General features: G+C 43.8%; 1 protein-coding gene across 1 annotated transcript in view; it reads left to right on the top strand.

Annotated features, from left to right (window-relative positions):
• The window catches only part of trabd2a (TraB domain containing 2A), a 45,825-nt gene that overhangs the window by 5,525 nt on the left and 16,432 nt on the right, over nucleotides 1–23,868 (top strand). Inside the window, exons 3-4 of the mRNA XM_028973787.1 lie at nucleotides 13,776–13,922; nucleotides 14,726–14,900. Coding sequence (XP_028829620.1) covers nucleotides 13,776–13,922; nucleotides 14,726–14,900 — 322 coding nt within the window. The remainder of the gene's footprint in view (nucleotides 1–13,775; nucleotides 13,923–14,725; nucleotides 14,901–23,868) is intronic.

Here is a 23,868-nt window from a genome sequence, read left to right as displayed (position 1 = left end):
AATCTAATGTATAAATTTTGTAACGATTAAATAACTCATAAATGATCAGGCTTTCTTAATGGAATTATTTATTTATAAACATAATACAGCTGAGATGTCCTAATGTATAAGTCTATACACTGTAACTCAACATTACAAAAAATGAGTAATAATAAACATCATTGTACATCATTTCTGTTCCCCATTCCTAAAAATATGTTTCCGAGGAGGTTTTCAGGAAATTCTAAGTGCCCCGGCCAGCTCTGGAAAGTGTGACTGGGGCTGTTGCCACTCGCAGTCACTAGATCAAACGAGTGATTAGACCAAGATTAAAGCGGGAGAAATGGAGCAGAACTAAATAGCATCATCAAGCACAAATGGAGATGCAATTATAGATATTTCAACCTCAATCCTTTCAACCTCCTAAACATGACCAAAATAGTTTGTCCTCCTGCATTCCATCAAACTCTGAAATTATATATTTTTTCTTTATAGTTTCCAAGCACACATTTCCAGGATTTTGTTATGCAACAATTTTCTTTATTTCAGGTTAAGGAGTCATGGCTCCTGGCCTTGCCACCTCTTATCTCACATCTATTGAAAACTAGCCTAGAGAATTGCGTAGCTTTGCCCAGTTATCTATGCGGGAGCCGGCGGCTGCTGTCCCTGTGGCTGATGCAGTCATTACCGGCTGGTTTTAAGCTCTTTAAAGTCCCTCATTCTCCTCATTGTTCCTGGCCCACGCAGATGAGGCGAATGTGACAATTGCTGTGGGATTCATTTGCGCTGACCTATAGGAGCTCCCCAATTACCATGTGTGTGCGCAGCAGTCATCAGCAATTAGAGCTTCAATTGTGCCCCCATTGGCAGATACACAACAGCAGTTAATGTGCTAATACATTAGTCGCAGAGAAGTGCCGAATGGATCCAATGGTGTATTAACCTGCTCTTCTCCCTGTGGTGAAGCAACAGGCATGTGAACCACAAAACAAACAAACATTACAGTAGGTGTGAAAGTGAATAACAGGCAATTAAAACGTTTAAACGGTTTAGAATGTGCTTAAAAATTATTGGATATAAATTAGAGTACTACTTGCAGGGTGTCAGGGAAAACACCACACAGGAACACACTACACCTGAGCCAACGGCGCTCAAAAAGATCTGAATCCCCAGGTCCCCAGAAACGGCAGATGGGTTTAAATCCCTGGGATACTTTACTTTACCTACTGTTAGGATGCATTTGTAAATTTGGAACAACAGGTTGTGAAAAGGATATTTTTTGGTCATGATTATTACACAATTATTATTATTCTGTGGCACCGGGGCTTGTGTCTGTTGTCTGAGGAACCGCTGAACTGGACGTTGGCTTTCTGATAAGATCTGCCGAGGAACATGCTGGTTTTAGTCATATTGTTGCGCAGCAAGTTTAGTTTCTGCCTGACTGACACACTGTTGTGGACGAGTTGTAAATGGTGTGATGGTCTGCTGCTCTGATCAGATCGTTCAAAAAGGAGGTGTTTTATCTTTGTTGTGTTTATTTCATAAAAGCAAGGCAATCCATCATAAGATGATATCCGAATAGCAGTAATGAGAGGTCAGCACGTGGCTTTTACACTTGCAGCTTCTGTTTCGGAAACCAGAAAGGAAAAAAAAAAGTGAAGTGATTGTCACATGTGATACACAGCAGCACAGCACACGGTGCACACAGTGAAATTTGTCCTCTGCAATTAACCCATCACCCTTGTGGAGCAGTGAGCAGTGGGCGCCCGGGGAGCAGCGTGTGGGGACGGTGCTTTTGCTCAGTGGCACCTCAGTGGCACCTTGGCGGACTGGGATTCGAACCAGCAACCTTGTTATAGTTGATGGTATGTATGATACACTCTGTCAGTGTACCATATATGACCGATCATAGGCAAGTTGCTGAAGACACTTTCTGTGTGTAACTTCTTTATAATGCATCATGAGCACATTGAAAATGCATTATGTGCTACTCATAATGCTTTATAATAGGCTTCATGGAGTTTTAATGGTTTGTGAAGACTAATGCTGTAGTGAAAGCCAACTCAAGTTGCCAAGTAGTGAAGGGCAGATCGATCCAAAATATCAGTATCAAGTTGGTATCAGAGAGGAAAAGGAGCGGTGTTTGGTTGTATTTACATTCAAAAAATGTTGTATAACGTGAACAAAGGCCATATGGGTGAACTGAAGAGGAGGAGAAGAGAGAAAGGTGCACTGTATTCATTATAAAAAAACGTTTTATTCAGATTATTTAAACACGTTGAGCTTTTGTACATAAGTATCAGTATCGGTATGATCAATACCAACCAGAATTTTACTTGGTATCAGATTGGAAAGGAAAACCGTGGTATCACACATCACAAACAAAATAACATTTTTTTTTCTGAAACAGTACTGTTCATCACTGCAAAAAAGCAAGACTTTAGAACAGCCTGACACAATTTTCTTTTCATTCAGGTTGCGGCGTAGTTTTTGCGTCCGTTTCCATCTCCGAGACAGGCATCCCAGAGCGGGGAGTGAAAGCATTTGCCCCCCCCACCCCCCGTGCAGACCCCTCAGTATTGTTTACTTTTTGTCCGCGCTCAGGGAGAATTCCACACGCTCAGATGAAACGGCCTGCGCTTTCAGGGTCATTTACACCCAAAGACTGTTTGTCTTTGGGGATGGGACATCTTTGTCTGGATTTGGTAGCTGACCTCATAAAAGCCTTAGATCTCTGACAAGAAGTCCACTGTTCCTCTCCCCCTCGAAGTTAATTGCATCTCATTCTCACTTTATCTCCCTCTCTCGCTCCGTCTACCTCTCTCTTTAAGCCCATTATTGCTGTGATCCGTCATAACGGCCAGCTGCCCAGCAGCAGGCCTTTGTCTCGACAAGTTTAAAAAGGTCTCAGCTCTACTTCAACGGTCTCCAACTCTACTTCATTGAAATATGAAAATCCGCACAAACAATTTGATGGCAAATGATTTGTAGACGCCGTGATGGATAGAGATCATTATTATGCTCTTCCACTGCTGAGTAATTCATGACGGAATGGTGTTGCTCTGGTGGTTTAGTAGGTAAACCGCAGGGCTTCGACCACACGTCGGTAAGTGCCTTTGAGGTTTTGTGGGGTTATCTGCTCTTTTTCCACTGCACAGGCGGAATTGCTGCAGCAGGACTGTGTTTTGGGGTATTTTGAATAGTTCTGGTGTTGGGTAGCCCCACGGCTGCAGGATTTCCCGGACCCGCTCCGTTACCATGTTTACAGCGTCGAGCTTGCTCCCTCTGTTATGGAGCAGATTTCTGGGAGGAACAGTGAGCCGCTGATGATGCCACTGATTGTATTTAGACGTCAGCCCTTCGGCCCCCACGTCTGTTATGTGTTGGGCTGAGGAAACGCAAACGTGCCAGCAGCCTCTCCATCTTCAGGAAAATCACCTACCCGTGCGCCTCCTACATGCGCTCATAACAAGTGTTATTTGACCTGCGGGAACAGGAGGTTGGAAAAGGAAGTGCATTAGTGATACGTTAACAAACCTCCACTGACAAAACTGTCGCATGAGATTTTAAGCTTACTTGCTTTAAAACATAAACAAACCCATTGCAGACACCTTTGTTCTGTCTATCATGTGTTAAGGTTCATTGGGCTGCACAATTTTAATCTGTTTCTCAGTGTAGTAAAATGTTTTGCAGAAAAAATTTATATTATAGGATATAGAATGTGATAACATTGACGTGATAACCATTTGAACTAGTGTGTTGAAATGTTCTTCTCTGGCATTCGTGAAAAAAAAATATGATTCAAAAACATCATGAACATCATGAACTTTTTCCAATTTTGTAAATCATATTTCGGATGTACATGTATTTCTTACGTTTCCTAATTGTGAAATGTGAATGAACACTGTGACTGGTCATGTACTAAAGAGTGCAGAAATTCAGTCCAACTTTATACAGCTTTCAGCACAACAGAGATAAGTGTGGGAAAGAGGCTCACACTGGCAGTGGCGGGGAGATGATCTGGTCAATTGTTTTTAAATGAAACACCCCGCAGACTCTGCCTGCGGGCTGATTTAGATGATGCACTGAAAATCATTGTGAACCATGTCACATGGTCATCTGATAGCACTTGATTTCCACTCTAGAAAAAAGACATTTCAGCACGTAGCTCTTTGTTTGAGCACGATAGCCGTATAGTTCCATTTAAAAACACTTTTTGTATTTTCATCGAAATAGGTTAATGGTCAATATGGTACAATAATGGTACTAAAATTGTCTTTTTTGTAACCACAATTTTGATGGTCTTCTAATGTTGGTAAAGTTGCTCAGTGTTACGAAGATCTGTTCAGCAGTGTCAGATTTAGGATCTATATGTACATGTAACAAAATCCTTCTGTGGTATCTGAAGACTCGCCCTTCTGTGCAGCAGCTGTCAAGGGGTGCACACAGGCCTGGTGTGGTCCATATTAAAAGAGCACACTCATCCTCTCAGTGTGTGAGAAGCAGGCAGGCTGGTCCACACGAGTTTAGCTCTGTGGGCCCCTGAATCCTGGGGTTCTTTGATCTCCTAATCCCCACTTCACCAGAAGAGTCAAAATGAGGGTTCGCCTGAGAAAGCATCTTCATTAAACAGCTTTGCTGCATCTGCCAGCGCTGAGAAGAAAAACTGCCAGGATGATATTTCCTCCTAAGGGTTCAATCACATTCAGCAGATACCATCCTGAGGAACATTGTAAACCTTCCTGCTAGGGCTGAATTGTTTTATGAAAAAATGAATCGCAGTTTAAGTGAAGCGATTATCATTGTGATACACTGCAGCACAGCACACGGAGCACACAACGAAATGTGTCCTCTGCTTTTAGCCATCACCCTTGGTGAGCAGTGGGCAGCCATGACAGGCGCCCGAGGAGCAGTGTGTGGGGATGGTGCTTTGCTCAGTGACACCTCAGTGGCACCTTGGTTGCTTGGGATTCGAACCTTGTGATTACGGGGCAGCTTCCTGTTTATTTGACAGATACGGCAGTTGCAATTTAATTAGCATTTTGTGTGATGGACAGTCATGCTTACCAATCAGATGTGTACTTTGTTAAAGCCACACCCACTTAAATGCAAGGAAGAACACTCGTTTTCTACTCATGGTACGCTAGTTACAGTGTAGTTCATATTTTGATGTACGATTATGTTACAGTTTTTAATACACATAATACTGTGAATAATCATAAATTAAATAAAAAAAATCCTTAAAATCGTTCAGCCCTAATCATAAGTAGCATACCACAAGTTGAGTGCGAGTCTCCTTGCTTGCATTTAAGTGGGCATGACTTTAACTTCTGACACATCTGATAGGTGACATCAACGCAACGTGATTACCTGTCATGGTACCTGCTGGGGTGGGGCGTGCATGCCTTCTTGCACCTGGCTGGCGCGAAGAACCGCAAATTGTTTCGCTGCCTGAACTTTGTTTGCACTATGCAGCCTTGAACAGACTCCTTCTGAACTCGCTTTCCCCATGTACACCAGATCGGCAGCATCCCCATGTACACATTCGGCTGCATCCCTAACACCCCAGGGGTCACCAACACTCCAGTCTCTCGCTCACTTAAAGTCTTCCTGCAGAAACCCTGACTGGTGGAGTCTGGTGTTGCAAAAATAATTTATAAAATTGCATTTATTCTAATCGTGATTTTGTTTAAAATCCGATATCTAATAATTATATATCGGATTTTAACCAAAATCACAATTTTATAAATGCAATTTATGATTAAATGTACGGATAAAAGTGATTAATTCACATAATTCACATAGAGGTGTGAACCTTCACTGGTCTCACTATTCGATTTGATTGCAATTATCAGTGCCTCGATATCGATGCATCACGATGCATGGCATACATTTTCTACATGGTCACATGATGTTTTCGAATACAAGAGTCAAGGTCTCTGCAGTGACAGAAGGTAAAGAATTGAACTGACATTATTGTTCTACTGTAATACAAATGAACAGTGAATAAGTAAATGCCAGTTTTTCAGTGTTTTATTAATTCAGTCACAGCATAGAAATAAGTTGTTTTGTTTTGAAAAAAGTTACAGGCAATCACTCGCCTGAAAAAGAACAATACAAAGATTCCGTTCAAGACCTCTATTGTCAAGGTTAAATTAAATAACATTTGTAATTGTAAACAATTTGATGTAACTATATACCTGATTTATAGGACAATCATTTATTTTAATGTTTAACCTTTGTGTTTTCTTCCCGTTTACTATGCACCTTTTGTCCTCCCGGACACATTTTACCTGGTGTGCTTATAAAGCACAAGAGATTCAATTAAATCATTTTTTACAAAATATTAACATATATAAATATTAACATATATAAGTTTTTAGCCAAAAAAAAAACATTTACATTTAAGGCATTTGGCAGACGCCCTTATCCAGAGTGACTTACAATCAGTAGTTACAGGGACAGTCCCCCCTGGAGCAATTTAGGGTTAAGTGTCTTGCTCAGGGACACAAAGGTAGTAAGTGGGATTCGAACCCAGGTATTCTTGTTCATAGGCGAGTGTGTTACCCACTAGGCTACTGCCACCCCACAGTTTACCCGGGGTGTTTTACTGCTTATAAACCAGGTTACAATGCTATGTTTTTTGCAAATATGTGCATTGCTCTTCTCGCACCTCCTACTGGTTTTGTTGTCATACAAGCAGAATTTGCACCTCTTCTTTTTGGATAATGGGTGAGAAGCAGCTGCTGGGTGAGGGAGGGCAGTTGCCAAGGTTGACGTGTCCTGCTGGACCTTCATGACCAAGCTGGCAGAGGCTGGCATGTGGGGAAGGATGTTTTATGAGAGGTGTCACAAGTTCCCTTCCAAGTTCCTCAAGGAACAGCCTCCTCCTGTTTCATTTCCCCTTATTCCAGCCAGGGTTTATTGTTCTCCACAGCACAATGGAGTTGTATGTAGACACATGTAGCATGTTGTAAAACCCCACTAGGGGCCAACGGGCTGTCATACGTTTACAATTGTACACACTGATAGCCTGCAGCAAAAGTAACCAACAAATTTGTCCAAAAAGTTGCTTTTTGTCCTCTGTAGCACTAATTGTAGTATCCCGATGAGAAGCACATTTTTTCTCTTTTTTGGGCAGTAGGAGACGAGTGTCGCTGGCCCTGATTTTTCTCTGTCTGGCCATCCACAGATTTGCCATGTTCCAGGCGTAGCTCGTCTGGGCATCACAGGCTGTCCAGATTTTGATGCCATACTTGCCGGGTTTACTTGGCATATATTGTCTGAATCCACATCAACCTCTGAATAGGACCAGGCCCATTAGTGCCGGGACTATACATAAGCTGCAGTCGTTGTACCCCCTTACCCCACATCTGTCAGATGGCAGCCGGTTTGTCAGCGTGCTGGTCTGGTGTCACAATCATCTTGAGATGATGTGGAATGTCTTGAGTTGCATGGTGGCACGAAAAATTGCCTTCCCATACTATGGATGCCAAAAGCTGCATGTAGCCTCTTTACTGGACAGGTGGACACCTGCAAGAATCAAAAGACCCAGGTGTCCCTGAAGATCAATTTTATCCATCTTCTTCCAGTTGTTACCATAAACACAATGCCCTTCCTTGTTGGTAATTTCCAGCAGAATCGTTTCAATTTCTTATGGCATAAATAGCTTAAATATTGACTTTATGATATCAGCACGAGAAACAGCGTACCTTGTTACGCCATCGGTCACTTGGATTGGAAAATATTCTCAATTTCAGCAGGATCTTCTTCATCACTGGATTCCTCCAGTGTCATCAGTTAGAATAAAGTCATCATTTTCAGTGAAGTTTTCTTCCTCTGACACTTCTTCTTCATCTTGATCACCCTCCTTCTCCTTAGGCCTGGCTATCAGGCCAAGAACCTCTAAAGCAGTGTACCTTCTCTTCCTTGTGCTGTGTCAGAGTGAAATGTTCAATGTCCCAAGTGCTGTAAGTGCTGTTATCTTGTCCCCAACCAGACATCAAAGGTGTAAAATGAATAATATTTACGGATGTCCAGACCCAATGTATGTTTAAGAGTTGATTTGAAGTGTGTGTGTGTGTGTGTGTGTGTGTGTGTGTGTGTGTGTGTGTGTGTGTGTGTGTGTGTGTGTTGGTTGTGCATGTGTGCGTGTGAATGTGACTTTTTGAAGTCATTTTGTGTGTCTGTGTTGTGTGTCTGTCTGGAAAGAGCAATAGAAAACTGGCAGGGTGAAATTGTCACCAAGAAAAAAATTAAAGAAGTTGTGACACATCAACTTTCAAAAAAGGTGAAAAAGTCACCGAAGACAACACAAAGGTTAATAACTTTATTAACATTGCCAATTTTCTGTGGCGATAGGTGAGCATGGACTGAACACAGATCGTTTTTCTGCTCAATGGAGGAAATTTTAAAGCCAGTTTCAGACAGAACGAGCTGCGCGGTGTTTTTCCAAACTTGTAGATCTCTGAACATTCAGAGGAAGATCAGCTTTTCCTCCATTCCCGCTTCGTGCCACCGGCACTACTTTGGCAATACTTTTTAACAAGAATTTTTATACCGCCGCCACAAAATCACCAAGCAATGTCATTATGATATGATGGATTATGTTCTGCACTGCATCGATTATGCGAATAATTCCAACAGCCCTAATCCACAAGGCCCTGGACCACTGGTGGTGAAGGGCCGAATGGGGATGATTTTCAGTGGTTCGGCTCATCTGGCCAGGATGCCCTCTTCTGTCAGCAGTCGCTTGAGATTGATGTATGTTTTGCTTCTGCTTTTACCTTCACCCATCTCCACCCAAACGTTTTCTCCGTAAGCTTTCCCTTGCTCTGAGTGAGTCCATTATTCCAACCTCCTCCCAGGATGTCCTCCCAGAGCGGAGAGAGCACCGAACAGAGGCCGTCTGTGGGGCGAGGCCGTGCTGGCCCGCCCACCCCCTTCAACAGAGCTGACGTTGACGGTCCACATCACCTCTTGAAGCAGGCCACAGGCTTCAGTCAAGCTGTCACCCCAGACACAGCAGCTCTCGTGTTTCATTCTGAGCCTGATTCGCCTTGACAGCTAAAATATTTGGCTGTGCCTACGTACCAAGGTAAATGTGCTCCCCACAAGAATGTTTTTGTTGATGGCGGTGAGTGGTGGAGTTCTCGTTTGCGGGGAGAGGCCCGTGCAATATCAGACAAGCCGCGCCGAGGCTGAGCGGAAGTGGCTGAGGTTTCGCTGCTAAGTGGCTGCAGAAGCCCCTCCCCCTCCCCCATTCGCTCCCCGTGTCCCGCTCTGACGGGCAAGCTCATATTCACTGAGCGTGTATATAAACAGGCCTGCCCCATCCCTGGGTGTGGAGCATGTTTATTTTCTCTACTGTGACAGAAGCCCACTCTACCGTTCCCTGAGCGACACGCCGGGCCGGGTCGGCCTCCCACTGGTGGGCTTTAGTCAACCTGCTTGCTTGTCAGTCTTTGGCTATGTGTTTATTTGTGCATTCATGTGTGTTTGTGTGTTCCTGTAGCAGATGGCTTTCACTGCTGGTTCACACTTGAATAATCAAAGGGAACTCTGTGAGTGAGTTATGAGTATGAGTGGATCTAATATTTCAACAACACCAATGGTTTGCATTTGCAAATAGAAGCAAATAAGAATGGACAGTGCACATAGTTAAGTGCATGACTATTTAAAGTTCAGAAGAACAAAGAAACAATGAAAAACAACATTCAGTCAGGTATTGTGAGTCGCATCTTGTGTAATGTAAAAAAAATCAGGAAAAAATGTTTCATACAAATACAAAAAAAAAAAAAATTGCTTTGTAAGAATTAAAATTCCATCCCTTGCTAGTTTCAAGAATTTTTCAATTCTTCAAGCTAATTTTGGCAGTATTTTTTACTACATTTATCTGAATTTAGTTTTATCAGTGCATGATTGATGTACATTTCTGAAAGAACATTTCTAGTTGGAACATCACACATTGTATGATCAGTATAACGAGGAATTAACAGAACCTTTGGAGCACATAACTAAATATTGCCACACTGAGAAATAATAATAAAAAAGTCTTTAAAGGCATGTTTGACTCAAACCCAGAACATTCACATCACATGTAAGCAGTAATGGCTATTTCTCACTTTGTCATCACGGCCTGCTGGAATGCAGGGGTCACCTCTTGAGACCAGACTCACGAAAGGGACTGTAGGATCAAAGCTGGTCCGCAGAGCACTGGAGATAACACCGGACGCTGCCGGGGGGGGGGGGAGCGGTCCAACATCAGGCGCAGGCTCCCGTTTGAGGCCAGCTTACCTGATATTGCACGGGGCCTGCCAGCAGTGTGACGACCGTGCTGACAGCCCGGTGTTTCCAGGACCTGAGGGGGGGGAAAGGAGAGCACTGGAGAGAGCGAGCCGTGATTTATTCGAGGCGAGTTTAAGTGAGATTGCGGGATTTTATTGCAGCGCTCAGGCCACAGTTCGTTTAACGGGCGGACGTGGGCCCGTGGGAGGCTTAGAAAGACTTGTGACTTGTGAACAGTGACATAAATCTGAGCCTGGATGCTGAGCCAGTAATTTTTTGAATTTTAACACTTGGAAGAACGTCCTCCTGACGCCCTGAATCGCGTGCCTGTGGTTTTCGCCCACTGTCCAAAGACCTGCAGCACTTCTAGCCAGCTTTGTGCTCCACACCTCGAAAAGTCATCTGCACCATTCGGAGGAAGTGAACATATTGATTTTTTTCTCTTGTATTTAATCACAGTTTAGCCGAAGCTGCTTTGTGTGTGGCTCGGCAGTCTTGTATGTGCATTAACGTGGCTGTCGATGCTCAGGGAGCAAATCCTGTCCGCGACCCCCCCCCGATGATTGATTGAGTGAGCAAGTTGTTCAAAGAGGCAAAAATAAAATTTCCAGTGCCTGAGGAGATGGGCATAGTCCTTTTTCCAACAGAGGAGCTGGGAAGGTTCCTGGCCTCCAGCTAGCTCACAAGTACATGGGATTTATTCGGCAACCACAAGCTCGAGTCCTGGCTCAGACGCAGCCCGTGTCAGCTAATGCTACTGCAGGTCCCACTCCCATTTTCCACAGAGGGAAAAGGTTCCCTTTCCATTTAGCATTGGTCCGGGTCCTTTTTTTTTTTTTATGAGGAACTGCATGCACCGAAGTCTTTCATCTCATCCCGTTCTCCTACCAGTGTGGGTGTCCTTTTTCCCCCCCCTGGTTTGAATTAGTGATCACACAGTTGAGTCTGCACCACTCAGATCTCCGCTCTCTTTTGCTCTTTTTCCCTGACAATCCGACACAAACCCAACCAAAAATATCAAACTCTGCAAAGCACAGACCGTTTCCGACGTCTTAAGTTATTACCGAATGAGCCAGACGTGCACGAAAACCTAGTTTTTTCTGCATCAAAATGTTTGCTTTGATTCTGGATTCAGTGGGCTGCAGAGTGTTTGTGTTTTTAACCACAGCATAATACAGAGATCGAGCTCTTGAGAGGACGATTGGGAGAAAAAAATGCAGAAACATTATGCTTTTGCCGCTGCATTGCATCTGTGCCACAAAGCTGTCAGTCAAGTCGGTCGTTGACAGCGGAGACACACAGTCATCTTTGGTTGGCGACCTCTCCTCCGCTCAGCTCCTGACACAGAACTGATACAGATACGTCTGACCTTGTGTACGGCCAAAACCAGGAGGTCTAAAGTTTCTTTGATAACAGATTTTCATGCCCAACACAGCTGGAGGAAAAAAAGCGGAGACGCGGTTGGAAATCTTCATTCGTCCTTGGGATTCAGCCAAGTATATTCAGCTGTCTGAGCGTTGGAACCATTGGGTGGATCATGTTGACCGCAGGGTTCGCTGTGAAGGGGGAAAAAGCACCTCTGACTCGGCAACGTTAGAATGTTAAAACTAATGGGTTTCAGTCATCAAGAACATTAAGGCGGTCAAGCAAGTTATACACGGGCATGCACCAACGCTGCATGGTCTGCATACATGCAATTAACGCTTTTACCCTTCATGTGTTTCTTTCACCCTCACCCTCCTTCAGGGGCCCATGTCTAACTCACTGTCCATTAGCGTCCATCTTCACCTTACAGTTGATGTGAAGCGAGGACCCACACCAGACTCAACAGGGTCTTGTTCCTCTCATTTGGAAATGTCATTTTTCATATTCCGTCATGACAGGGCCGTTGTACTCCATTTAAGGTTTCCCCACATCCATCATGCTGGGAGCTACACCTGTGTATCTATGGCTGATGCTAGCACCGAGTAAAGTTAGGCTTATTTAGGCTTATTACAAGTCCATAATGTTGCACGATCGATGCATTTTACTGTGTGCCGCTCTTCAAAGGTGCCTTAACCATGAATCACTCCATTTCCAAGTAGCCAGTAAGTGAAGCATCCTTCACACGGGTACCTCACTGACACGGTGGCCATTAATTAAATACTCTTTCTCCCCACTCAGCCCCTCTCACCACTCGGCCTGCCCTCCCTCTCACCCGCGCCCCTTTTCCCACTGTCCATTTCCATGACAAAGGCAAATTATTGACTTTCATAGGGCCATGGTGCTTTGATAGGAGCCGGGCCATGTCCCGAGGTGCGCTGCCGAGGGAGAGGGCTGAGAGGAGAGGCCCTGAATGGACAGCAGTGAACAGTGGGGAAAATGCACCCACTGACCCGCGGCACGGACACAACAGAGTGGGGGATCACAGGAAGAAATGTAATTCGTTCAGCTCTCCCTCTCTTCTCAAGCCACCCCTCCTCCCCCGTTTTGTGCTCTTCCTTCGTCTTTCTCTCTCTCTTTTTAAAGTGGTCCCTACTTGCCCTCCTCCTCTTCATCCTCTTCCTGCAGCACCATAATTTAAGGGGCTGAAAAGCAATGGATGCCCCATTGGCTGAGAAATCCCCCTGAAGATGGGGTTCGGAACAGATGTGTTGTTTTCTTTTTTTTTGGTTAAGTTTTGGTTGAGGAGTTGGTGGGGGGAGGCTGGCGGGGTGGCGATAGGCTAATTTGAGCAGCATAAAGCCGGACCTTTTTCATATGCAGAGTGGCGCTTTGATCCGAGGCGGATGAAAGTGCAGGGAGAGGAGGGGGGATGTTGGGGAGCCTTTGTCCCAGACAAGAAGGCATCTGCTGAGCTACACCACCCCTCCAACAATGACAGCCCGGGTAAAAAGTGTCATCCGAGCACTGCTGAAAACAACACATGAAAAGGGCTCGCAGCGCACGGGTGTCCATAGAAATATAAATTCATGCGGGCCCCGCCTGTCCAGGCACAGATTGGCGCGGCTTTCATACAAGGGAGGGCGGCTTGATTGATTTTCCCCCGTCGAGAAACAAATAAACTTGTTATTTGGCGCAAGGTGGGGGGAGCCATTGTGAGCGATCAATCGGCGGGGCGATGAAGGGCTTTTGGGGGAGATCTCAGGGTGTTGAGGTAATCTGAAACAGCAGGCCGGGTAACAGCAGAATTTCATGGTGGGGCAATGGCAGACTGCTGAAACAGGATAAATAAAATAAAAAGGTAGATGGCCCCTACAAAACGGTTTCCCTTCTGTCTATTTTGCTTGATCTTGCATGAATGCATATGCAAAAAAGTTTCTTTTTAATATGCTGCCCCTCAATAATAAAGAAAAAAGGTCTTAATCATGTAAAGTCTTGTCTTTGTTCTATTTGGATAATTTATGCTAAATTGGCTCACACAAAAAAGTGCTGAGAAAAAAAGAGTGAATAGTGGAATTTAAGATGCCGAGTTGGTTGGGAAATTGAATTTGTTGCAACGGTTTGAGTCTGTGTCTTCTGCCCCACAGGTGATCTTTGCCTTGAATCAGACCCTACTGCAGCAGGAGTCTTTGAGGGAGGGCAGTGTCCAGGTCCCCTACACCACTGAGGACCTCATCAAGCACTACAACTGTGGAGATCTGAACTCCATCATTTTCAACCATGAAACCTCACAGGTGAACTTGAGCCTTTTATACAACCTTGTTAGTCTAGCTGAGAGCCAATTTAGCTCATATCAAAGTATATTATTTTACTTATACAAAAGCTAATTCATTTTCAATAAGTGCTTCAAAACGTCAAGAAATTTCAATAAATATTTTTTTGCATTTAAAATAACATGTTTTTGTCTAAATACAGCAAAAGGGGAAATGTGACTTTTAAATAATCTAATTATACCTATGACCTCTGTGCAATTTAAGTTTCATGGCTGAATACCTGACTGCTTCAGAATCAATGAGGAGAGATAATGTGCAGTGCAAAAAAAAGATTAGATTACACTCTATGACTCATAATCATTGAGTCAAAAGAACATCCAAGGGTTATTTTGCTTTGTTATAAGAATATTCATTATGTAGCAAAAAAAAAAAAGACAGAAGGATGGCCATTGCTGTCATTGTGTCCTCCACTCTCTGATAAGAAGGGAAATTCCTCTGCAGGCCTTTGAAGGGATCATTTTGTGGTGCGTTGTTATGGGCATCTTAGTGTTTAACCAAGTGCATGCCACATTTAACCAAGTGCATGCCACACCAAAGCATTTACAGTCACCAGTCACTGATTTGCTTTTTATTACCGCCTCTTCAACATTAACATTCCTTTGTCCACCAGCAGGGTTTCCCCCTGCGGTTTACACTGTTCCACCACATGTAGGGTTCTGTGCTTTCTGCCCTTATTCTCTATAAAGAGCATGGTGAGATATACTGTTTCATGATCCTTCTGAACCTCGGGTTCTCATTGGTTCTTTGACTTCCCCTTGATGCAGGTGCCCAACTTTAACAATGTTACTCTGCCGCCCAGCGAGCAAATCACCGCACAGGAGATTGACAGCTACTTCCGGCAGGAGCTGATTTACAAGCGCAATGAGAGGATGGGCAAGAGGGTGAAGGTTCTCCTTGAGGAGCACCCCGACAAGAGCTTCTTTTTCGCTTTTGGAGCCGGTGAGTCCTTGAGTTAATCCCAGGCCACACAATATGTAGATTTCCTCATTTTGCAATGGAAGTTATTTTTTTAAGTAAAAGAAGAAGAGACATAGGGGTTATGTGTCTTATTGAAGGGATCTGACAGCCTTAAAACAGATGATTTTCCAACAATTTCACTCATTTCAATGGACTTTCCAGTAACATTATGACATTTTATTATTATCAAAAGTTTTAAGTATATATGTGTATATATATGGTCAAGATGTTTTTTCACCCCTACAGTTCAACAGCTCTGTAAATGGGATATAATTTTCAAAAAAAGTCTGTGTCAGTTGTGTGTGTATATGTGAGGGGGTCTTTCCATAGTTTTTGAGTGTATGGTTACCATTAGTGTGTTTGCTGTTTGCTAGTTAAATGAACACAAATCTGCCACTGCTCTACAGGCTTCAGTTACGATTGTGTCCCTGCAGAGCCCGTCTGGTTCACTGTGAGGTCATCTGTAGATCATTGGTTGGCCGCAGCTATGCATTAAATGAAATGAGCTGGAAATCTGATTAAAGGTACTTAAAACAAATTACTTAAATTCTTTTCATTGTGCACTCTAGCACTTGTGCAGAACAGAAGTCGAGGGTGAGTCTTAAATCTCGCAGAAACCCAATGGACTTTGCTAATAGGCATCACAGACTTCTCTGACTGGGCACCTCTGGGATCCCAACGGATAGCACACACACATTAAAGGTGGGGGCGGATTTCTGGAATCTGCTTACCGCCATATCGTCCGCTTCATTTAACACAGAACTGGAAGACGTTGCTTTATAAAACAAACAGACCGATGAACTCTGAAGGGTTCATGTGGCCAGAGGACTGAGGGAGACAGAGTGTCACATCTTGGGGTTGATGAGGGAAGGAAGCACAGAAGCAGGATGTCATCATGACAAAAGGGGTTTATTAACATAAAACGAAAAGTGGCACAAAGGGCCAAAAAGAAAAAGAACTTAAACAAACACTGAGGCATGTGGCATAATGCAGCAGAGTTGTTCTTTTTACAGGACTCAGGCAGCTCTCCTTGATTAGAGCCCTGTTGTCAGGCTGATCGGTGCAGGCTGTGAGCCCAGCTGCACGCAGCCATGACACCGAGGCCAGATCTCATGTATGAGCGACCCTTCAGTTGGCACAAACGGAGTCGGCCGCATTCCGTACTCATGTGCGGTACATCTGCGTATAAAACACCCCTCTGGTTTCAGAACCTTGCTTCCCAAAGGTGTGAAATTCAAGAGCTCAATGGGGATTACATCACCTTTTTTTCTGCTAATGATGGCGAGGCATTCCAAGCAGCGAGACGCAGAGTTTATAGACTCCGCCCGCACTCCCTGGGAGGACTGTGAAACCAGTTGGGCTTGTGGTGGAGATGGTCTTTCTCCATGGCGGTGCCTTTTATTGTGGTTAAGATGCTCAGGACTTTGAATGGTTCACACATCACACAGGTGGTCTTTATTTACCAAGAGCCTCTGGAGGTTTTTTTATGCTTGTATGCTTGTAGCTGTTGAAAGAGTAATGAAAGGGAAAGAGTCACATTTGAAGCTGAAGTTGACTTTATTGTCATCTCAGCTATATACATGTCAGACAGTGCATAGTGAAATGAAACAGTGTTTCAAAATAATAACGAAATAACAATTATGACTTATGAAATAATTAAAATGACTACGTAAAAATTACTTCCTTGATTCTTGCAGCCAGAGTAGTTCACTGAATACGTTCATATCTTCATGTGTATGAATTGTGCATGCAGCATGGTTCACATTTTTTTAAAAAACTTGTCAATTTCCATGACACAAAAAACTCCAAAGCAGGAAGCTTCCTATACTTCCTACACGCTTTACTTCTCTCAACAACCCTAAGTTAGACAACCTGGGATGGTTCGTAACAGTGCTAAAGTTTTATGCTGAACACTTTCTTTTCCTTCACTCATGTTAAAGCATCTCACGAAGTGGATTTTGATGATGACAATAGTGAACAAAGCAGCAATGAAGGTAAAACCTCAGATAAAAAAAAAACAGATTCAACAAACAACCTCCACTGCAATCCCTGGTACAGAAATATACTAAATATGTTTCTTGCGTTGGATTTTTCAAAATGTCTTCCATCTTAGGGTCCATGACCACTACAGATAAGGTGTGTCCAAACTTTTGACTGGTGTGACCCTGTGAAGGCTTTGTTTAAGTCATTCTGAATGAAAACACTGATAAGATAGTAGTACTCACTACAAGCACTGTTTAATTTACTCACATGGCCGAGACCGAAAGTCAACAGGGAATGAATTGAGATGGTGTAAGCAATTAGGATTCCTTAGTAACTAAGCACTGGCTCTTTGAGAAGATTACTGATAAGGGGAGTGGACAGGGTGTGTGGGGTGGGGTGTGGTGTTGGGGCTTAACGTAAGAAAAGAAAGAATCCAGGTGAGCTGCAGTGAGATGGCGTTTACACAAGGCGGCCAAACACGCATTTGTCTTGTTCAGGGGGAGTCTTGTCGAGCCACTCTCATTGAAATGAGGGCTCTTTATCAAATTACCCACAGTTTCTGACACCCAGGGGGAAGCAGGGTTGAAATGAGAAGGTTCACCCAATTTAATTAGTCTTTAAGATGAAATGGTGAGCTATGGACAACTGAATTGCTTGTGACTAGTGTTATGGAGACCAATCAGAGGGCTGATATTGGGTGCCAGGTTGTAAATAGGCAAAGATGAGCCATTTAGGGCCAGGATTTAGAGGTGCATTAGCAATGCCCAATGGAGTGAGGGCGCTCTCCTTGGAGAAAGAGAGAAAATGGGAATTTTGGTGCAGTAGCTGCCAGGGAGATGGAAAATTTGGAGGAGAAAAAGACTCACATCTGGCTGGAAAATATGGTGATGCAATGTGTGTCTGTTGGCAGTGAAATTAAATTACGTTTGAAGCAATTATCTGGATTATAGTGAATCAGCTGTTGTTTTATATAATGGATTTCCTACAAGAAAATGTAACTATATAATGATACAAAACAATATAAATATTGTTAAGACATTTACTAAGTATTACACCATCAAACAGAGTCCACAGAAAGAGCCCAGGCTCTTAAATTACAGCCGCTTTGGGCTGCAGGCATCAGAACCAAAGATAACTTTTACTGAGGCATTGGTCCTTTCTGAATTCTCTCCTCCAGCACAAACTGGGCCCCAAGGTCGCTCTTTCATTTCATTTAATTTCTTGGGGCTCTGAATGCACATGTGCTGGATCTTCCCAGTCGGCTGAGGCCAGTGACTACAGGATGTCTGCAAGTGAAAACAAAGCGGGCTAATAGACCTGGCCAACTGTGGTACAGAGGGGACTAACAAGGAGTACATTTCATCAGCTGGCCCTCTGGGTATTTTTTTTTTTTTTCAAACAAGGCTTCATGTCCAGTGAGGTGAGTGAAAGAAGAGATTCAGACAGGGCATATGCCTGTCTCTCTTTCTCCTTTCTTTTATCATCAGTTTTCCTCTCCAGCTACTTTCCAGTCCCCTCCTCTGGATCTCTTTGCCCCTGAGTTCCTCTCCCTTCCTAACTGAGCCCTATTTGGACGCTACTGTTCCACTGATGGGGAAACCTGCCCCTATTTATTCCCCTGAGGGAAAGGAACAGAGAGACATGGCCGGAGCCACAATGGCCAACTTCACAACGCGCCAGAATTAGGTAGAGCTCGGAGGGCAAGCCTATCAGCTCCCCATCTCCTGTCATTCACGGGTTCCAGTGGGAATCAGTGACCCCTGTCTGCACACGCAGTTGGCCCTTCAATTGGCCCTCTTCATAGGGTTTACCATGCAAAGCCACACTGTGCTCTTTATAGGACTTTTTTGTATGAAAGCTCCCCTCATATATGGAGCGGGACATATTAACTACAAATACTTGTAGATACTTGGGCTTTAACTTTAAGAAAAAACATTTCGTGTTGTATTTGACAAATATCACAGTTGCAATTAAATTTGTGATTATTCACCATGTGTATCAAAAACTGTAGCATAACTGTACATCGAAATATGTACTGCGCTGCATTTGCACCGTTCTCCCCACCGCACCATTGCTGCAGCTGCCCCATTCTTCCTACCTCCCCAACGCCCCAACGTATAGTGATGAAAAAAATAAAAGGCATTAATTCATTCACCTGCCCAACTGGCAATTTAGCAACAGCAACTGTATCACAGCTGGAAATGTTTCCTATTGCGGAAACAAAAAAGAAGGTTTTCTCACTTCTATGTCTTTATTGTTGCAAACAGCCATTCAAGATCAAGGTTGTGTTCTGATATTAAGTTCCCCTGCCCTTGCATGTTTTACTGCTTAATTCTTCAGACATTGTTGTGTTGGGAGGTCAGAGTGAATTCATAGTGTTTAACGTCAAGCAGCTGCCAAGCAGTTTGTTTCCTGCACTTTCAAAGCTTGCCCAGTTTCTAATGCAGCTTAATTAACAGCAGTAATTTTATTTAACTGTTAAAAGCAGTGAGCGTTTCAGGCCAACTCTCCACTGGAGGCATTATATTTGGAGGCAGGGTGAAAGGCGCATAGACTCCCTGAATATTCAAGCCATTGTAATTTATGTGGACCCGTATAAAGGTGAAATGGCAGATTGTGGGAGAGCATATGGAAGCAGTTATTGCTTTGCTCCAGAACACCGTAACTCAATACAGGTAAACCATTCTGTGGCTCGTTCCTATTAATTTAGCTGTTTCTGCCGATTCCCCAGCCCTCATTTTAAAAAAGGAAGATATGTTTACACATAGCGGAGAGCTGTGCCATTTGGTCCATCCCTCTCTCACTGGCTCAGGCCGGCACGTGCACATGTCCCCACAGCTGTGCTCCGCAGGGCACCCTCAACTCGCAAAAACCCACAAATTTAAATATTTGTGGGGATGTAATTGCAACTGGGGTAATTCTCCTCAGTGTTTACATCTGACTGTTTTATTCTTTTCACAGCAAATTAAGCGTGTTTGGTATCTGTGCCCTAAGCGAGCTGTCTGGGTTTGTTGTGGGCACCTTGCGACGTCATTGGGGCGGCTTGAGCTACGAATTTGGCGATCATCGACTATTTTTTCCTGGTAGCTTCCAGACTCGTAGGATCACCTTAGTGATTTCTTTTTATTTTCTTTCACTTTTTTTTTGTGCTGCTGTGCATACTATCACCTAATCCTATAAAAGGATACTTTCTTGAACATAAATCCAGCGCAGATGTCCAAACAAAGGACAGGGAACGAGAGAGTGTGCAAAGAAGAGCAGCGTTTGGACTGGCCTTGCAGTCGCATCCACCCAAAACGGCTGTTAAACAGCGGCGTGCTGTGTGCTGGTCAACTGGCAGGCTGGGGAAGCCTGGTCTTTATGGGCTTTAGGTGTTGTGCGTCTCCCTGATTTATCACCGTCTGAGCGACTGTGAAACTGTTTACGAGCCCCGTCCCAGAGCGCATTAGCATGGAAACAAGATGAGACTGCCCAGTGCGCCCAACCAACGTGGGCAGCAGTGGTGACGCGGCTCACTGGGGTGCCTGCCGTTGCTTCCACATGCAGACGTGTACGTTGACGCTGCCCACAGGTAACAACTCACAGGCTTACCTAAGACAGAATTAAATCCCAATTAAAACGTTTCAGATGTTTCATTAACCAAATCTTTCATTCTAATGATATTCCTGGGTTTAGTTCAAGCAATCAGAACAGACAGAAATATATCCCAGTTGTAGACATTACAAATGGTTTCAGCAACTTAAAAGAAATGACGTCTTCAGAAGCTGAAGATATGGTGCAGAGACAAGTTGTAACACCTTCTGATATACTGAAAGGCTTGACCCTATCTCAACCATGCCCTTTGACCCCCCTCCTCCTCCCGTGGATATGCACAGTTGTGGCATATGCACCTGGAATTAGGTTTTATGTTGTTGCCTACAGCTCAGTTTTGCAAATATTTGCAGGGCAAATCTGAAAGGGTGAAGATTATACATTTAAGTTATTAGAGACCCAGCAATGATTCAGCAAGGAAATGTTTTACAAAGAAGAAATGCTTTTAGGCAGGAACCGCTGTACTACAATGGCTGGAAGGGAGAACCCTATGATAACACTATTGGAACGATTTATGGCTCCTTCATCCCTGAGGTGTTTATGACTTGCTTGTATTGCAGTTAGTGTATATTCTTTGTAGGCATTAGGTCATCTAGGGGACACTAGCCACTTTAAATAAAAGTTTTAAAATCTATGGTCAGTCCCATTCTGGACATTATCATAGTGCTTGTCTCATTTACTGTGGAGGCTTGTATATTTATGTCGCCAGGACTTTTGACACCAAGAGGATTGTAAGTGTCAGGGTGATCTACGTGGCTTCGGTGACAAGTTCCTAACATAGGCAAAGCATTTTTCAAACATGTCTGGACCTCGGTGAGGTTTAACAAACATGTGAAATAGCATTTAGTGGGATTATTGTGAACAATGCAACATTGGAGAAGAAAAAAAGTGCTGCTGGATGGAACACAGAGCATTATGAGCAGTAATGAGAACAACGTGAGTGCTGCCTTTGAACCCTGACTCGTGTGGCTATATGAACTTCTGGTTCGGGTTTATTATATAACTGCATTGTTTACAAGTTTTCTGGGAAGTGGGCCAGACCCTTTGGAGTGATGCATTGTGGGATATGGAGTGAATAGAAAGCACAGAGTGAACTGAGGCTCTGATTGCCTATGATGTCCTCAATGCCCATGAGGCTGTAGGGTGTCCCTTTTCAAAATACAGGTGTTTAAGAGCGTGTCCTGTCACAAAGCTGGCATCAGTGCAAACTTCCAGTAGACTATTACCCACAATTCCTTGCCCCTCAAAACTTGCTTTGTCCAATAGAAACAAATGTGGTTTAACCTGTCAAGTACAATTCCCTCTGCCTTGGACGGGTAGAAAAATTTCTGAAAGAACCCTCACACTCTAGTTTCCATCTGTAACCTTTTGACCTTAGGTAGGTGCTACAAGTCACATAAAATCACAGACTCTGAGACAGTTTATTTCCAACATTGAGTGCAAAACTGCACTCACATCAGTTCAGCATCTTATACAAATACCTGAACAACTGTGGCAACTGGAATACCAGCCATTTCACTTTCCATGATTGTCCTTGATAAATGTCTTTGGCAGGGAACATGAGAGCATAAGACAATGAATCCACGTCAAGCCATCGGCAGGTTATTTTCATTTTAAGTGTACATTTAAGTGGCTCCTTATCTGATATCTTGCAGCATAGAGCTTCTTGGACCGCCATTGGCATCTGTCTTTTCCGTGGGTTTGGTTGGTAGTGCAAGGGAGGGACTGGGGGGGACAGGCTCAGTGACTGGTGCCAGCAATATGTAATCCAGCACCCGCTCGGAGGGATGGGTGCCACCTCACATCTTTAGAGCTGTAGGTTTATTTAGGCGAAGTCTGGACACCCCCGTGTCTCAAGTTGCTTTCTACAATTCTCTTCCCTACCATGTGTGGAGCTCCAGAGTCAGTGGTGCTTGTCCCCCCTGATGTTTTCTTTGGAGGTGAATAATGCAGGCATGTGTATCATTGCCATTTGGCATTGTCGTATTTATCCAGCCTCTGCCTTATCTTCAGATACAAAACAGAGAGGTGGCCAAACCTTTATCCTGACCTTCTCACCGCCAGGCTGTTTGCTATGAAATGAATCAAAGCAAAATTATTTTTAGTGTTTTTTTCTCCCTTTTTTGGGAGGGGGGTGCAGAATTATGGCATTTGATACACCATCTATCCTGCCCTTAATGGAAATGCGTAACCTGTGTTTTTCTGTGTTTAAAAAGGTCCTTTGGAGCTCAAAGGCACATTGCAGCTTGAAACCTGGCCCATGTAAAGTCTGTGTGATCATTGTTAAGTATTTTATTTTAAATCCGATCCCTCCCCACAGTCCACTGACAGATCCCTGTGCGTATCCGTTCCCTGGCATCTTGTGACTTTAAAATTCCTCCATTGTTTGACAGCCTCCTCTTCCACTCGTTTCTCCTTCTGAATTCAAATCAAAGCCTTTTATCTTTTTATTTATTTATTTCTCTCCAGAGCAGTGACGCTAAGCACCGGCGATGAGACTGAGGTGATCAAGTGAACTCTGTAAAGAACAGTACATGCTGCACCATTGCCTCTCACCATGGATGAGAGCACCATAAACAGAGGCTTTTGTGGAGCCTCTGAATGTTTGGCCTGTGGAGACGCGGCCTTCCTCTTTGCATGAATGAGTGCATTTTTGTGGGCTGAGCCACTCCAACGCTCTGATGGGGCTGTCCCCCACCACCAACCATCACAGGTTTCTTGATGGCTAGATAAACACTGAACACTGCTGGAATCTTCAGATTCATCTCTGGAGGCCACGAAAGCACATTATGGCTTATTACATTTTCTCTTTTTAATTTCTCTCGTGTGGGAGAGCATGTGGAAGCATGAGATGTTGTTCCAATTGAACATTCTTTTAATTCATGAGGTTTGTCTTGCTATCATCAGATTTGAAAGCATTTCAGCGTCTTCGATTTCTGGATGTTGGCTGGTTTTTGGGGTGTGGTGGGATGGTCTCACTGACCACTCAGAGCCTCTAGGCTTCCAGTAGATTGTCAGCCCAATGTCAGCACTTCATATATCCAAGAACCACCTGCCGTGCAATTCCTCCGCAGAGAACTTTTAAAGACAGGCGAAGAACACTGTTAATGACCACCCCTGCAGTGGCATAAATAGTTGCTTTAGTGAATCCAGCACAAGCATGACATTTATAGCGCATTCATGTCCCGTGCGTGCATCTTACTAGGAGTGCATTTGGGTTGCACTCATTCCCCCAGCTCCCATGGCTCCATGGCATGGTTAATTTCAGTGGGACCCTGATGTGTTAGACTAATATAATGAGATTTCACATGCTCACTGACCTATGAAATTTCCCTGTTACTAAAAGAATCATGACTTCAGTTCTGGAAAGGGGTGA

Source organism: Denticeps clupeoides, chromosome 3 (assembly GCF_900700375.1).
Source record: "Denticeps clupeoides chromosome 3, fDenClu1.1, whole genome shotgun sequence".
NCBI classification, from domain to species: Eukaryota; Metazoa; Chordata; class Actinopteri; order Clupeiformes; family Denticipitidae; genus Denticeps; species Denticeps clupeoides.
This window is presented reverse-complemented; position numbering and strand designations above follow the sequence as displayed.